Raw genomic sequence first — 17,932 nt, 5'->3', positions numbered from 1 at the left:
AAATACAAAAAAAAATGGTTTTAGAGCCTTTGCAAAGCTTAAAATGGAAAAAATGCTAACAGTTTTAACTAAAATCTTCATTACATGATACATTTTAAAATTTTTACTGCTAACTTAGCGATTTTTGACACATTTTGTGGTTGAAATATGGTCTTTTCTGATTGTTTTAATATTAGAAAGTAGATAGCTTTACATTACCGCCGCAACATTTTTTATAGACCAATCACGTTGGCGTGTTATATTGTTTGTGGAAAATAGAACATCTGTTTAATTCTCTTCAAGTTTCTACATTTAAATTCAACATTATTTAGCTTTCCCGTTTCAATAACGCAGTTGCTTTTCGGCACGGTATTATTGACGTTGTTTCCAGCAAAGAAAACCCCAAAAATTCAAAAATGATGCAAAGTGTCAAAAGAAAATGATGACAATGAAACAATTATCTTAACACAGCAAGGTAATTTTCTAATCACAAGCAGAATAGAAAAAAATAATTTAAAAAAAAAACAACAGCCAAGTTTATGTAAGAGGGAAAACCTCAACATTGACATCCATATATCTCTATAATAAAAGAATGATTTCCCTTTTTTTTTTAAATCAAACAAAAGTTATTATGTTATTAATTTAATAAAATAGTTTGTCCATTCCTTTAAATAAACTCGTGTTTTTCTTTGAAAATAATTCATTAAGTAAAATTTCAGCTTGATACGAAAATAGGAAGTTGGATAAATAACGTGTTCAAATTTGTATTACACACGGTGAGCTGATAATACAAAATATTTGTATATGCTTGAATGCAATGTGTGTTCATTTTTCACTTTTTGACGACGTTTTGACACGACAGATTTCACAGTTTCCTGTTTATGTGCATGTCTGGGTCAAACTAATAAAGCTTGATTTATGGGTAAAAATGACAATTCGGGAATCTTTTATTGTTATTACGGTATGTTGGCTGAGACGAGATTTACGTTTTCTATTTATATAAATAAGGCAATCAAAGTAATTTTGGTTTTCCATAGAATTGTGCAAAAATTAAAATGTTAACATTTTATTAAAAAAGAGAAATATTAATATTTTTTTGTGTGTAAATTTTTAAAAATATAGAAACATATGAACGTATTATTATTTTTACACCACTTTAACATTTCATTTTGAGAAAAGGTTTTTTGTTCAAAAATATTTAAAATTTTATTATATAAAGATTAACAGAGTTCTCTTTGTCATTGTACTACAAAAATTAAAAACGGAAAGGTCAACTACTGAAAGAAAGATAACTCTTGGAAAAGATGTCATCTATTTTTAATTTGTATAGATTTTACTAAAATTTAAATCGTTAAGGTCAACTCGAGTTCTTTGTATTATACACTATATTTTATTTTTTAAATTCTGTTTTAAGCCACAGAAAATAATTCATTTAATGTGGTAATTTGTAGTTTGAAACAATATTTGTAGAAAAGTGTTTATTGTATTTGTAGATTTACATCTTTGAAAAGCTATTGAAAATTATGTATAATAAACATAATTTTTCTGAAATTACATAACATGTTTGGCGGTTTACTAGAGCATCAGCCTATAGAACCTAAAGTAGCAGGTTCGAATCCCAGTAAGAGCATTTTTTTTTCTTTTTTTATCAGTTGTAAAAAAAATGAAAAACTTTATTTTAGAAAACCAAAAACATTGACGATCCTTTAAATATTTATTTATATATGTATAAATTAATATCTACATATGTGTTACTAGGAGCCCCTGGATCCCATAGCTTTTGATCATCCAAGATCATCTGCAAGGCAGCAGGTGTTTATTTTAGGAGTTTTCTCTTCTAGATGAAGTGCTATCCCTAGCTAACGAGTTTCATCTACCCGGGTTTAGAGTTAGAGCGCCCTATACTCGCATTTTGCAATCATTTCCCTGGATTTCTGAGATGTTTTTAGAAAATATTCTAACCACTGGAATACTTCACCTCATCCTCCAGAACTGCAAACCAGTTGGTCCACAACTGTTTATTTGCTATTCACAGCTAACCCTTATATCTAAGTGTCTTTTCCCTATCCGCTACCTGAGGCTGCGCATGGTAGAAGGTGGTAGCCCCATTCAAGAAAAATGATACAAATCCCTCAACATGAGATGGCTTTCAGATGATGCACTTACTTTAACTACTTCATAATAAAAAAAATTCAATTTTATGTTTCAAATACAAGAAAAATGGTTTTAGAGCCTTTGCAAAGCTTAAAATGGAAAAAATGCTAACAGTTTTAACTAAAATCTTCATTACATGATACATTTTAAGATTTTTACTGCTAGCATAGCGATTTTTGACACATTTTGTGGTTGAAATATGGTCTTTTCTGATTGTTTTAATATTAGAAAGTAGATAGCTTTACATTACCGCCGCAACATTTTTTATAGACCAATCACGTTGGCGTGTTATATTGTTTGTGGAAAATAGAACATCTGTTTAATTCTCTTCAAGTTTCTACATTTAAATTCAACATTATTTAGCTTTTTTGTAGATTTACATCTTTGAAAAGCTATTGAAAATTATGTATAATTAACAAAATTTTTCTAAAAATACATAAACTGTTTGGCGGTTTTCTAGAGCATCAGCCTATAGAACCTAAAATAGCAGGTTCGAATCCCAGTAAGAGCATTTTTTTTTCTTTTTTTATCATTTGTAAAAAAAATGAAAAACTTTATTTTAGAAAACCAAAAACATTGACGATACTTTAAATATTTATTTATATATGTATAAATAAATATCTACATATGTGTTACTAGGAGCCCCTGGATCCCATAGCTTTTGATCATCTGCAAGGCAGCAGGTGTTTATTTTAGGAGTTTTCTCTTCTAGATGAAGTGCTATCCATAGCTAACGAGTTTCATCTACCCGGGTTTAGAGTTAGAGCGCCCTATACTCGCATTTTGCAATCATTTCCCTGGATTTCTGAGATGTTTTTAGTAAATATTCTAACCACTGGAATACTTCACCTCATCCTCCAGAACTGCAAACCAGTTGGTCCACAACTGTTTATTTGCTATTCACAGCTAACCCTTATATCTATGTGTCTTTCCCCTATCCGCTACCTGAGGTTGCGCATGGTAGAAGGTGGTAGCCCCCTTCAAGAAAAATGATACAAATCCCTCAACGAGAGATGGCTTTCAGATGATGCACTTACTTTAACTACTTCATAATAAAGAAAATTCAATTTTATGTTTCAAATACAAGAAAAATGGTTTTAGAGCCTTTGCAAAGCTTAAAATGGAAAAAATGCTAACAGTTTTAACTAAAATCTTCATTACATGATACATTTTAAGATTTTTACTGCTAGCATAGCGATTTTTGACACATTTTGTGGTTGAAATATGGTCTTTTCTGATTGTTTTAATATTAGAAAGTAGATAGCTTTACATTACCGCCGCAACATTTTTTATAGACCAATCACGTTGGCGTGTTATATTGTTTGTGGAAAATAGAACATCTGTTTAATTCTCTTCAAGTTTCTACATTTAAATTCAACATTATTTAGCTTTTTTGTAGATTTACATCTTTGAAAAGCTATTGAAAATTATGTATAATTAACAAAATTTTTCTAAAAATACATAAACTGTTTGGCGGTTTTCTAGAGCATCAGCCTATAGAACCTAAAATAGCAAGTTCGAATCCCAGTAAGAGCATTTTTTTTTTCCTTTTTTATCATTTGTAAAAAAAATGAAAAACTTTATTTTAGAAAACCAAAAACATTGACGATACTTTAAATATTTATTTATATATGTATAAATAAATATCTACATATGTGTTACTAGGAGCCCCTGGATCCCATAGCTTTTGATCATCTGCAAGGCAGCAGGTGTTTATTTTAGGAGTTTTCTCTTCTAGATGAAGTGCTATCCATAGCTAACGAGTTTCATCTACCCGGGTTTAGAGTTAGAGCGCCCTATACTCGCATTTTGCAATCATTTCCCTGGATTTCTGAGATGTTTTTAGTAAATATTCTAACCACTGGAATACTTCACCTCATCCTCCAGAACTGCAAACCAGTTGGTCCACAACTGTTTATTTGCTATTCACAGCTAACCCTTATATCTAAGTTTCTTTCCCCTATCCGCTACCTGAGGTTGCGCATGGTAGAAGGTGGTAGCCCCCTTCAAGAAAAATGATACAAATCCCTCAACATGAGATGGCTTTCAGATGATGCACTTACTTTAACTACTTCATAATAAAGAAAATTCAATTTTATGTTTCAAATACAAGAAAAATGGTTTTAGAGCCTTTGCAAAGCTTAAAATGGAAAAAATGCTAACAGTTTTAACTAAAATCTTAATTACATGATACATTTTAAAATTTTTACTGCTAGCATAGCAATTTTTGACACATTTTGTAGTTGAAATATGGTCTTTTCTGATTGTTTTAATATTAGAAAGTAGATAGCTTTACATTACCGCCGCAACATTTTTTATATACCAATCACGTTGGCGTGTTATATTGTTTGTGGAAAATAGAACATCTGTTTAATTCTCTTCAAGTTTCTACATTTAAATTCAACATTATTTAGCTTTTTTGTAGATTTACATCTTTGAAAAGCTATTGAAAATTATGTATAATTAACAAAATTTTTCTAAAAATAGATAAACTGTTTGGCGGTTTTCTAGAGCATCAGCCTATAGAACCTAAAATAGCAGGTTCGAATCCCAGTAAGAGCTTTTTTTTTTCTTTTTTTATCAGTTGTAAAAAAAATGAAAAACTTTATTTTAGAAAACCAAAAACATTGACGATACTTTAAATGTTTTATTTATATATGTATAAATAAATATCTACATATGTGTTACTAGGAGCCCCTGGATCCCATAGCTTTTGATCATCTGCAAGGCAGCAGGTGTTTATTTTAGGAGTTTTCTCTTCTAGATGAAGTGCTATCCCTAGCTAACGAGTTTCATCTACCCGGGTTTAGAGTTAGAGCGCCCTATACTCGCATTTTGCAATCATTTCCCTGGATTTCTGAGATGTTTTTAGTAAATATTCTAACCACTGGAATACTTCACCTCATCCTCCAGAACTGCAAACCAGTTGGTCCACAACTGTTTATTTGCTATTCACAGCTAACCCTTATATCTAAGTGTCTTTCCCCTATCCGCTACCTGAGGTTGCGCATGGTAGAAGGTGGTAGCCCCCTTCAAGAAAAATGATACAAATCCCTCAACATGAGATGGCTTTCAGATGATGCACTTACTTTAACTACTTCATAATAAAGAAAATTCAATTTTATATTTCAAATACAAGAAAAATGGTTTTAGAGCCTTTGCAAAGCTTAAAATGGAAGAAATGCTAACAGTTTTAACTAAAATCTTCATTACATGATACATTTTAAAATTTTTACTGCTAGTATAGCGATTTTTGACACATTTTGTGGTTGAAATATGGTCTTTTCTGATTGTTTTAATATTAGAAAGTAGATAGCTTTACATTACCGCCGCAACATTTTTTATAGACCAAGCACGTATGCGTGTTATATGGTTGATGACAAATTGAACATCTGTTTAATTCTCTTCAAGTTTCTACATTTAAATTCAACATTATTTAGCTTTCTTGTTTCAATAACGCAGTTGCTTTTCGGCACGGTATTATTGACGTTGTTTCCAGCAAAGAAAACCCCCAAAACACAAAAATGATGCAAAGTGTCAAAAGAAAATGATGACAATGACACAATTATCTTAATTAACAAAACATATGGGTGTACAAACATTAAGAAAACATATTGGTGTACAAACATTAAGAAAACATATGGGTGTACAAACATTAAGAAAACATATGGGTGTACAAACATTAAGAAAACATATGGGTGTACAAACATTTAGAAAACATATGGGCGTATAAACATTAACAAAACTTATGGGTGTACAAATATTAACAAATTATATGGGTGTACAAACATTAACAAAACATATGGGTGTACAAACATTAACAAAACATATGGTTGTACTAACAACTCTCGTAGAATAAAGAATCATCGTCATCTTTATCTCTGCCTGTGGTCCCTTCTGGGGCATAGGTATCCACCCAGGCATCTGGGTTCTGGGCGAGGCGCTCTAGCTGTAACACACGTTATGCCCCTCTACTTGGCGTCTGCTTCCAAATCGTGGCGCCATGTATTCTTGGGCCGTCCTCTCTTCCTCTTTCCTTGGGGGTTCCTGGTTAGGGCTAGGCTTATGTTGGATTCAGGCTTGTGAAGGGTGTGACCTATCTATCTCCAGCGTCTACTTCAATGGGCTGTTGCTTTGCTCTTTGCCACAGTTTCTCATTCGAGATCTTGTCTGGCCAGCGAATCATTAGAATCTTAGAATAAGGGATAATTAGTTGCAGCAGATTAATTTTTGTTTTTCTTTTTTTTTTTCAGGTTTAAAAGTTCTATTAATATGTTGATATACATGAAAGATAAATTGGGAGACAATGCTGTTAATGAGTAAAGTATTTTTATTTGTTCGTACATTAACTCTTTCTCTCCTAACTGACGATACCAGAATATGGTAAATAATTACGGAGAAAAAGAGTTAAGGATATGTCAACGTATAATAGATATTGGATTGAGTTGTTGCTGAACCCACATAATAACATGACACATTGAACTAAAGTTTACTGCAACTAAAATCATGTCGTTGAAACTGTCATTGTGTTGAGCATAAAACCATTGACAGACAAGTTGAACATAAAACCATTGACAGACACGTTGAACATAAAACCATTGACAGACAGGTTGAGCATAAAACCATTGACAGACACGTTGAACATAAAACCATTGACAGACACGTTGAACATAATACCATTGACAGACACGTTGAACATAATACCATTGACAGACACGTTGAACATAAAACCATTGGCAGACACGTTGAATATAAAAGCATTGGCAGACACGTTGAACATAAAACCATTGACAGACACGTTGAACATAAAACCATTGGCAGACACGTTGAACATAAAACCATTGGCAGACACGTTGAATATAAAAGCATTGGCAGACACGTTGAACATCACAGCATTGGCAGACACGTTGAACATAAAACCATTGGCAGACACGTTGAACATAAAACCATTGGCAGACACGTTGAATATAAAACCTTTGGCAGACACGTTGAACATAAAACCATTGGCAGACACGTTGAACATAAAACTGACAAAGATTCTGCAGAGAAATCACACTGGCCACCGTCTGTTTCTCACTGAAATGAAACCAAAATAGTGTCTTTAATAACTGAGTAAGTATTTATTTCACTAAAACAGATTTCTTTAGTAAAACAGGGACGTTTAGGGAGGTAACTTATACCAAATCTTGCACTAGTTGTTATTCCCCTTGTGATTTTTCTTTAATTTTTTAAAAGTACTATAGAATGATGAAGACTAAAAATTTATATTTCCAAATTTGGCTTGGGCTGTGTTTGACGAGATGCAGCACGGTGATACATGAAGAAATACCCTGGCCAAAATGTGCAGTGCTTGGTGTAGGAGCATGGAAGAGGCGCTTCACCCATGGAATACCCAAGCAATAATATAAAAACATTTTTTAAATGAAATCCTACTTTTTATTTAAACAACTGAGTAAACGAAGCAAATATAATTTTTATTAGAAAAAAAAGGGAAAAATGGCCATCATGGGAATTGAATCCATTACATTTGCGTTGTTAGCGCGACGCTGTAATAACGTAGCTTACCAGCCAAAGTACTAGATGCACAATCTCAGCTCAAAATAAAGGATTGAACTATTGTATTTATTATTTTATTTACTAATCTTATATAATACAGACGTTACTGTAAAAAAGAAGATGATTACGTCCTACGCGTCATGCATTTAGTCATGCATGTTAACCAATTATCTAAATTCTGTCAAGTCACTGGTTTTCCTGGCTAGCTCAGGCAACACATTCCAAACTTTAATAGCACTAGAGGAGAAGGAGCATTTGTACAAATTTGTCCTAGTATATGGAATTAGCAATGTGCTTTTATCGTTGTTTACTTGTGGTTTAGAGTTTATTTTTTTTTAGTCTTGAGTTTTTAACTAGTGGTTTTGAGTTATTTTTTGTTTTTTTTACAAAGCTTACATCATCAGACTCACTCTGTCTGGTACACGTTTGAGCACGACATTGCCTCCACTTCCTATTCTCGAATCAAGTTGAAATTTGCATAATTATTCAGTGTTCCTAACAAAACATAAACCAATCAAAACATAAACCAATCAAAAAATTAACAAATCATTTAATTATATAGTGTTAATTAATTAATTTTGTTTGATATCGAAAAGGGAAACTATCTCTTACAGATATGACTGTAAATGTGAAGTTCTTCCTATAAGATGTGCTGTGTTTTGCATGTACACCTATGTTGTTGTTTTTTTTTTATATTATTTCTTTTTTATTTTCTTGTTATAATTGTGGTTTTGATTTTTTTGTTTACTTGTGTTTTTGACTATGAAGAAAAGTGTGAGCTAATATCAAGAAATCGTAAACAAAAATTAAACTATTAACTTACAAATTGTGTCAGCCCATTCTTTATAAACAGATCCATGCAGTGGGCTTTAAGATGCCGGACGTGACAGGGCAAGTTGAACAGACCTAGAATAAGGCAAAAAGTCTTTTATTTCAACTCATGACGTTACTATCTCACACCCTAGACCACCATCTGTTTTAATTCCCCTCTTCTTTCCCCTCCCCCCCCCCACTTCTCTGTAAGCTCAACATGTCACAGCAGCCAAAGTTTACCTGGAGTTTTCAAGAGCTACTCACATTCTATGTACTCTGTTCGTCTAGTGATACGCTGCGCGTTATGCTGAATCTTAGCTGATTATGAAGTAACAGTGTCACGTTATGCACATGTCAACGTCTCAAGAGATGTGCAAACAATGTTTACTGACACATTTGTTTCGAGAAGAAACGGTTAATTTCAAGTAGTAGAGTTTAACTTTCTTCTTCTATGTTGGGGAAACCAATTTATAAAGAGGGCAGTTGGTCGTGTGAGTGTGGCTTATAATAGGCGTCATCTTTCTTGTACTTGTCCATTTTTGGTTTATTCTACTCACGATTAGTTTCTTTATTTCTTCCGGATAAAGTGCAATTTTTTATTTTTGCTTGCTCATTCCCAAAAGTATTATAAGTGTGTCAGATTTTCTATTTCCTTCAATTTCAATGTGTTCTGGGATCCATTGGAGAACATTTCTCTTGCAATTGTTGTTTAGCTTTACTTGGGCTGTCCAGAGTTCACACAGGATGCATCAAACTTTTTCATGATTTGAAAGAACTGTTTGATGACAATCTGTCTGTTGTGTAGCAGCTGTTAGTTGTAGTGCTCTCCATTTAGCTCTATGTCTTTCAGAGAGCTCACCAGTTGCAATTGACTTTTCTAGTTTTTCTCAATTTATAATTTTTAACTTCAGATCAGAAGAGCACAACAGAATGAGACAACATATGTTCTAGACACAACAGAATGAGACAACATATGTTCTAGACACAACAGAATGAGACAACATTTGTTCTAGACACAGAAGGAGACAACATATGTTCTAGACACAGAATGAGACAACATATGTTCTACACACCACAGAATGAGACAACATTCGTTCTAGACACAGAATGAGACAACATATGTTCTAGACACCACAGAATGAGACAACATATTTTCTAGACACAACAGAATGAGACAACATATGTTCTAGAAACAGAAGGAGACAACATATGTTCTAGACACAACAGAATGAGAAAACATGTGTTCTAGACACAGAATGAGACAACATATGTTCTAGAAACAGAATGAGACAACATTCGTTCTAGACACAGAATGAGACAACATATGTTATAGACACAAAAGAATGAGACAACATATGTTCTAGACACAGAATGAGACAACATATGTTCCGGATACAATAGGATGAGACAACATATGTTCTAGACACAACAGAATGAGACAACATATGTTCTAGACACAGAATGAGACAAAATATGTTCTAGACACAACAGAATGAGACAACATATGTTCTAGACACAACAGAATGAGACAACATTCGTTCTAGACACAACAGAATGAGACAACATATGTTCTAGACACAACAGAATGAGACAACATATGTTCTAGACACAACAGAATGAGACAACATTCGTTCTAGACACAACAGAATGAGACAACATATGTTCTAGACACAACAGAATGAGACAACATATGTTCTAGACACAACAGAAGGAGACAACATATGTTCCGGATACAATAGGATGAGACAACATATGTTCTAGACACAACAGAATGAGACAACATATATTCTAGACACAACAGAATGACACAACATATGTTCTAGACACAACAGAATGAGACAACATATGTTCTAGACACAACAGAATGAGACAACATATGTTCTAGACACAACAGAATGAGACAACAATCGTTCTAGACACAACAGAATGAGACAACATATGTTCTAGACACAACAGAATGAGACAACATATGTTCTAGACACAACAGAATGAGACAACATATGTTCTAGACACAACAGAATGAGACAACATTCGTTCTAGACACAACAGAATGAGACAACATATGTTCTAGACACAACAGAATGAGACAACATATGTTCTAGACACAACAGAAGGAGACAACATATGTTCCGGATACAATAGGATGAGACAACATATGTTCTAGACACAACAGAATGAGACAACATATATTCTAGACACAGAATGAGACAACATATGTTCTAGAAACAGAATGAGACAACATTCGTTCTAGACACAGAATGAGACAACATATGTTCTAGACACAAAATAATGAGACAACATATGTTCTAGACACAACAGAATGAGACAACATATGTTCTAGACACAGAATGAGACAAAATAAGTTCTAGACACAACAGAATGAGACAACATATGTTCTAGAAACAGAATGAGACAACATTCGTTCTAGACACAGAATGAGACAACATATGTTCTAGACACAACAGAATGAGACAACATATGTTCTAGACACAACAGAATGAGACAACATATGTTCTAGAAACAGAAGAAGACAACATATGTTCTAGACACCACAGAATGAGACAACATATTTTCTAGACACAACAGAATGAGACAACATATGTTCTAGACACAACAGAAGGAGACAACATATGTTCCGGATACAATAGGATGAGACAACATATGTTCTAGACACAACAGAATGAGACAACATATATTCTAGACACAACAGAATGACACAACATATGTTCTAGACACAACAGAATGAGACAACATATGTTCTAGACACAACAGAATGAGACAACATATGTTCTAGACACAACAGAATTAGACAACATATGTTCTAGACACAGAATGAAACAACATATGTTCTAAACACAACAGAATGAGACAACATATGTTCTAGACACAACAGAATGAGACAACATTCGTTCTAGACACAACAGAATGAGACAACATATGTTCTAGACACAACAGAATGAGACAACATATGTTCTAGACACAACAGAATGAGACAACATATGTTCTAGACACAACAGAATGAGACAACATTCGTTCTAGACACAACAGAATGAGACAACATATGTTCTAGACACAACAGAATGAGACAACATATGTTCTAGACACAACAGAAGGAGACAACATATGTTCCGGATACAATAGGATGAGACAACATATGTTCTAGACACAACAGAATGAGACAACATATATTCTAGACACAGAATGAGACAACATATGTTCTAGAAACAGAATGAGACAACATTCGTTCTAGACACAGAATGAGACAACATATGTTCTAGACACAAAATAATGAGACAACATATGTTCTAGACACAACAGAATGAGACAACATATGTTCTAGACACAGAATGAGACAAAATATGTTCTAGACACAACAGAATGAGACAACATATGTTCTAGAAACAGAATGAGACAACATTCGTTCTAGACACAGAATGAGACAACATATGTTCTAGACACAACAGAATGAGACAACATATGTTCTAGACACAGAATGAGACAAAATATGTTCTAGACACAACAGAATGAGACAACATATGTTCTAGACACAACAGAATGAGACAACATTCGTTCTAGACACAGCAGAATGAGACAACATATGTTCTAGACACAACAGAATGAGACAACATATGTTCTAGACACAACAGAATGAGACAACATATGTTCCGGATACAATAGGATGAGACAACATATGTTCTAGACACAACAGAATGAGACAACATATGTTCTAGACACAACAGAATGAGACAACATATGTTCTAGACACAACAGAATGAGACAACATATGTTCTAGACACAACAGAATGAGACAACATATGTTCCGGATACAATAGGATGAGACAACATATGTTCTAGACACAAAAGAATGAGACAACATATGTTCTAGACACAACAGAATGAGACAACATATGTTCTAGACACAACAGAATGAGACAACATATGTTCCGGATACAATAGGATGAGACAACATATGTTCTAGACACAACAGAATGAGACAACATTCGTTCTAGACACAACAGAATGAGACAACATATGTTCTAGACACAACAGAATGAGACAACATATGTTCCGGATACAATAGGATGAGACAACATATGTTCGGAAGCTGAAAATTGGAACCAGTGAAATTAGCAGTTCTCTCCAGAGAATCTCAACCATGTCCTTAAAAATTGTATTCTTCATCGAGCAAGACAGTGGCCCCAAAACACCACCATAGAAGAAAAGCTATAGAGAGCTGCTTGACCTGAAAACTACTGTGCAAGTAGCTCATCCCAGATATTGGACTAGTCACCTAAACTCTCCGACATAAAAATGTAGTCGCAGCAAACAATGAATAAGTGTATGCTTAATCTTTTTTACAAAGTTTTTATCAACTCACTCTGTCTGTCTGTTTGTTTGGTAAAAAGTTTGAAAATATTATATTTTTTTCTTCCATTTGCCATTCTCGGATCAACTTTGCACAATTATTCGCTTAACCTGACAAGACATGAATCACTATAAATAATTAGGTCTAAACAATTAGTTAATCAATTTTTTGTGATATATATATATATATATGTATGTGTGTGTGTGTATGTGTGTGTGTGTGTATTTAGTCCTCCTTATCACGTTTTGTCACGTTTTTTCTCCCACTTCCAATTCACGGATCAAGTTCAATTATTCATAATCGATAACAATACACTAATTAATCCAAATAATTAACCAATTAATTGATGATTTAGTACTAATTAATTAATTTTGTTTTATATAGCAGAAAGGGAGCTAATCCCCGTAATTTTCAGATAAAATGGCAGTAGTTCATGTTTTTTCCCTTTGTTTATTTTGTTGTTGTTTTTTTCTATTTCTTGTTGTGATTTCCCCTTGAAGAAAGAGATTGTTTTATTTCGTAACGAGAATCTCTGTCGTTTCCTCACTTAAACAAAGATCTAAAAATACCAAGTGGTATTAACCACCCATTGTTATAATAGGCATATACTTTAGCTGCACTTTTGAATAATTATACTTCCAATATTGTATAAATTCAGAAGTGGTCTCTGAGAGATAAGATTCTAGGAAGTAATTATCGTCTTCGTTGAAGGGACGTCTGTAATTTATAAAATGATCTAAGTTCTTAGAAACAGCCAACCTTTCTTCTATTGCTTTCACTTTTATTCAGCACTATTCAATCATTACAACACATGAAAATCCGCTATGCTAGTGATGGTACAAGACCCATGGTGCGTGATGTGAGTGTGTAAAGCTCCCCTGCTTCAAAATTTTAAGAAGTACAGGGATATACAACAACGAAAATAACAACTAACAAATGTACACATTTAAACGACGTTATTTTAAAAAATAAAATTTCCTGCTTTATATACAGAAATATCTTAGGAACCCCCATTGAGCCTCAATGGAAGGCGTATTAAAATTATGTTTTTAGCACCTGATAGAGAGGGGCAGACAACTTTGTCTAAATCCAATGTAACCGAAGCATAATTGGAGTTACAGATCTTGTCACTTAGGAATTACACGATGAAAAATTGTAAAATGTCAATTGAACAATTTCAAAGTGGTGTGCCCCAGATGGGACCAAGACAGATTAAGATAAGATGATGTTATTGTTATGACCCTTAGCAGTGCGCGGGGCCCTGGGCGAGTGTTTTGTGCGGGGCCTTGAGCAGTAAGGGTAGACTTTATACACCATATCACGCTTATGGGCTAATCCGTCTCTAACAATGTAACAATAACAATTCAGTATGTCCGCCTCTAAGCTGTAGGCCTTATGTTTGTTACAAAACATAGAACATTACATAGGTACTGTTGGGCCTACTATTGACCCCACAAGTGCATTATATACAGTATTGTAATTGTTCTGCATAAAAGATTTTTCTTTCAAGTTAAATTTATTTTTTTTAAATACTCCCATGGCCGCATGATGTCTATGCACAGTAGCCTATAAAACACTTAGGCGGAAGCAACCAATTCAAAGAGTTTATTTTGTAGGTAAGCCTATAGAAACATCGACGTCCAATCGGATTTTATCAGGAAAATGTGTAGTGATCAAGTTTGTGATAATAAAATCTCCGATCTTTGGGCCCCCTCAGGCGCGGGGCCTAGAGCGGTTGCCCCACTTGCCACCCCCTAAAGCCGCTACTGCCTGCAGTACACACTGTCATTAGGCGCGAAACTGTGCACTATGGGACACAATAGAGAAACAGAGAAGAGGATGTCAAACAACGACGCTTGAGCTGTTATTAATTTGGCTCTAGCTTTCTTATAATGTTTATTATTTATGATTAAACGTGCTGTTTTATAATCCTTTCGTTGATGTTATTTAGCTAAGTTATATACGTTATAAGTTATAACTAGACATCTTTATTGTATCAGTCTGTTGCAGTATATAAACCAGATGGTACATGTCAGTAAGCTCCGTCTTACAGTGAGTAGCGGTACTTACCAAACTGATGGTCAGACACGGTGTCAATGTAAGGGCGGCATGGTGAAGACAACTCCTGTGGACCAAGATTTGCTAGACAAACTCTGGTTTCCATCACAGCTCTGAGAAAAAAAAAAGACATGTAAATTACACAGCTCCGAGACATAAAAGACATGTAACTTACACAGCTCTGAGACATAAAAGGCATGTAACTTACACAGCTCTGAGACATAAAAGACATGTAACTTACACAGCTCTGAGACATAAAAGGCATGTAACTTACACAGCTCTGAGACATAAAAGACATGTGACTTACACAGCTCTGAGACATAAAAGTAATGTAACTTACGCAGCTCTGATACATAAAAGTAATGTAACTTACACAGCTCTGAGATATGGGCCAATGGAATGTACACATATCATCAGATACAGGCCTATTGAATGTACACAGCGCTGAGATATGGAAATATGGTATTTACACAGCGAGCTGGTCAAATGATATATTTGATATATTTTATATGCAAGGTCAGATTAGACTAATTAGTAAGCATATACTTCAGAAAAGAAATAAAAGATTTTATGTTGACTATCACTTAAGAAACAAGTGAAACTCTCGTTTTCATTTCTTTAAAGATTTGTTTTTGGTATTCCCCTCTTTAAATGTCTTTCTCTCCTGATTCTTTCCGAACCCTTTTTTTTTCTCTCTCTCTCTTTCTCTTTCTCTTGTCTCTCTTTCCTTCTCTCTCTCTCTCTCTCTTAATTTTTTTTCTCTTTTTCCTTTTCTCTCTCTCTCTCTCTCTCTTTATCTCTCTTTCCTTTTACCTCTCTCTTTATATCTCTTTTCTTTTCTCTCTCTTTATCTCTTCATCTCTCTTTCCTTTTCTCTCTCTATTCCAGTGGTTCTCAACCTTTTATGTCCGGCGACCCCTTTTTACAATCCCCCACTCTGCCGCGACCCCCCTCCCCACACACACATACAGCAATAGAAGAATAGACATAAACAATCCATATTTTCGATGGTCTTAGCTGACCCCTGGCAAATCGTCATTCGACCCCCAAGGGGGTCGCGATCCACAGGTTGAGAACCCCTGCTCTATTACATTCTATGTTTCTCCGCATGAATCATTTATATTCAAAACTGTCACATCACGAGTCATCGTTATCCAAAATTGTCACGTCTTGAAGTTTGCTAAAAGTATAACATCTTGTTTCTTTGTTATCCAAAACTGTCACGCCTTGACTTTAGCCAAAACTGTCACGCCTTGAAGTTAACCAACTATCACACCTTGAAGTTAACCAAAACCGTCACGCCTTGAAGTTAACCAAAACTGTCACGCCTTGAAGTTAACCAAAACTGTCACGCCTTGAAGTTAATCAAAACTGTCACGCCTTGAAGTTAATCAAAACTGTCACGCCTTGAAGTTAACCAAACTGTCACGCCTTGAAGTTAATCAAAACTGTCACACCTTGAAGTTAACCAACTATCACGCCATGAAGTTAACCAAAACTGTCACGCCTTGACTTAAGCCAAAACGGTCATGCCTTGAAGTTAACCAAAAATGTCACGCCTTGAAGTTAATCAAAACACTCACGCCTTGAAATTAATCAAAACTGTCACGCCTTGAAATTAACCAAAACTGTCACGCCTTGAAGTTAACCAAAACTGTCACGCCTTGAAGTTAACCAAAACTGTCATGCCTTGAAGTTAACCAAAACTGTCACGTCTTGAAATTAACCAAAACTGTCACGCCTTGAAGTTAACCAAAACTGTCATGCCTTGAAGTTAACCAAAACTGTCACGTCTTGAAGTTAACCAAAACAACAACTCACGTGCAGTTTATCATAGACGTCTCGCACTGAAGACTTTTCCTCATCTTGACCATGACCGCTGGACCGTGGCCGCGGGAGAACTTGATCATACACTTACCTATCATGTTGCTGATGTCCGACTGGGTGCAGGGTACTCCACTGATCACAATATTAGGCCGGGGAGGGATTTGTCCGGACGCTGTAATATTAATAGAATGATTGTATTGAATATTTACCCAATCATCAGATTAATGAATCTTCACATTTTAGGGTGATAACAATAAAAAGCTATCTATAATTGTTGGTGTTTCTGCAGGAGAGAAAGAAGGAAAACGTGTTGTATAAGCGATCGAGAGAGAAAGACAGCGATAGAAAAAGAAAGAGAGAATGAGGTACAAAAGATTAGAGGAGTTAGTGAAAAGTGAGAAAAGAGGGAGGGAGCTAGGAGAAAAAGAAAAGAGATAAATAAAATGAAAGAGAGCAAAGAGAAAGAGCATAAGAACAAAAGAGAAAGAAAACTAATCAAGAATTACTTGAGGTCAAAAATTCACGAACAATTTGGTAATTCTTGCTATTGAGCGTGATCTATGTAGGAAACAGAATTTTGATCGTGATATAGTACTTAGTAAAAAAAATGAATAAAAAAAACGAATTTATTTTGTAATACAAAATCTTAATTTTCACTTATTATCCTTTATCCCTACCCAGACTTTGCCCCGAGCAATCTGTTTCGCACAGGGCCCCGCAATTGTTAGAGCCGGCCCTGCATTGACTAATTACTGCAAATATTAGCTAATGAACTTACTTAAAGCCACTAGTACGGCCAATAAAAGTCCACATCTTAACTCCATCCTTCTGTCTGCTGCTGTCTGTCGTGGGTTTGAATAAAGCTATACACAAAGAAAAGTCCGAAACAAAACAAAAAATGAATAAAAGAAAGATCATTTTTCTTTTCCTTAAGTCTTTGTCACAGCGTAACATAAATCAAAATGACACCCCCCCCCTCCTTCAAAAACACACGTCTCAACGTAGTTTCCTGTGTTTCATATTTCAAAGTTTGGCGAACAAAAAAAGTAGAGGAGGACTTTTATGACATTTCTGACACCTGGTCTGAGCAACTTATCAAATCACTTTCTCTAAATAAAAGCTTTAATAATAAAGGTGTCTGAGATTACAGCGCTCATTTGAGACTACTTGAGATTCTGT

At 34.6% G+C, this 17,932-nt stretch overlaps 1 protein-coding gene across 1 annotated transcript; it reads right to left on the bottom strand.

Moving 5' to 3' along the window:
* Positions 1-6,445: 6,445 nt before the first annotated feature.
* Positions 6,446-17,695, bottom strand: LOC106061241 (uncharacterized). The gene is made up of 5 exons (XM_013219312.2): positions 17,532-17,695; positions 16,748-16,925; positions 14,939-15,039; positions 8,513-8,595; positions 6,446-7,209 (listed from the first exon to the last, which is right to left on the bottom strand). The coding sequence occupies exons 1-5, from the start codon at positions 17,575-17,577 to the stop codon at positions 7,207-7,209; spliced, it is 411 nt and encodes a 136-aa protein (XP_013074766.2). The 5' UTR covers positions 17,578-17,695; the 3' UTR covers positions 6,446-7,206.
* Positions 17,696-17,932: the final 237 nt, after the last annotated feature.

Source organism: Biomphalaria glabrata, chromosome 5 (assembly GCF_947242115.1).
Source record: "Biomphalaria glabrata chromosome 5, xgBioGlab47.1, whole genome shotgun sequence".
Lineage (NCBI taxonomy): Eukaryota > Metazoa > Mollusca > Gastropoda > Planorbidae > Biomphalaria > Biomphalaria glabrata.
Note: the sequence above shows the minus strand (reverse complement) of the source record. Positions and strands in the feature narration are given on the sequence as shown.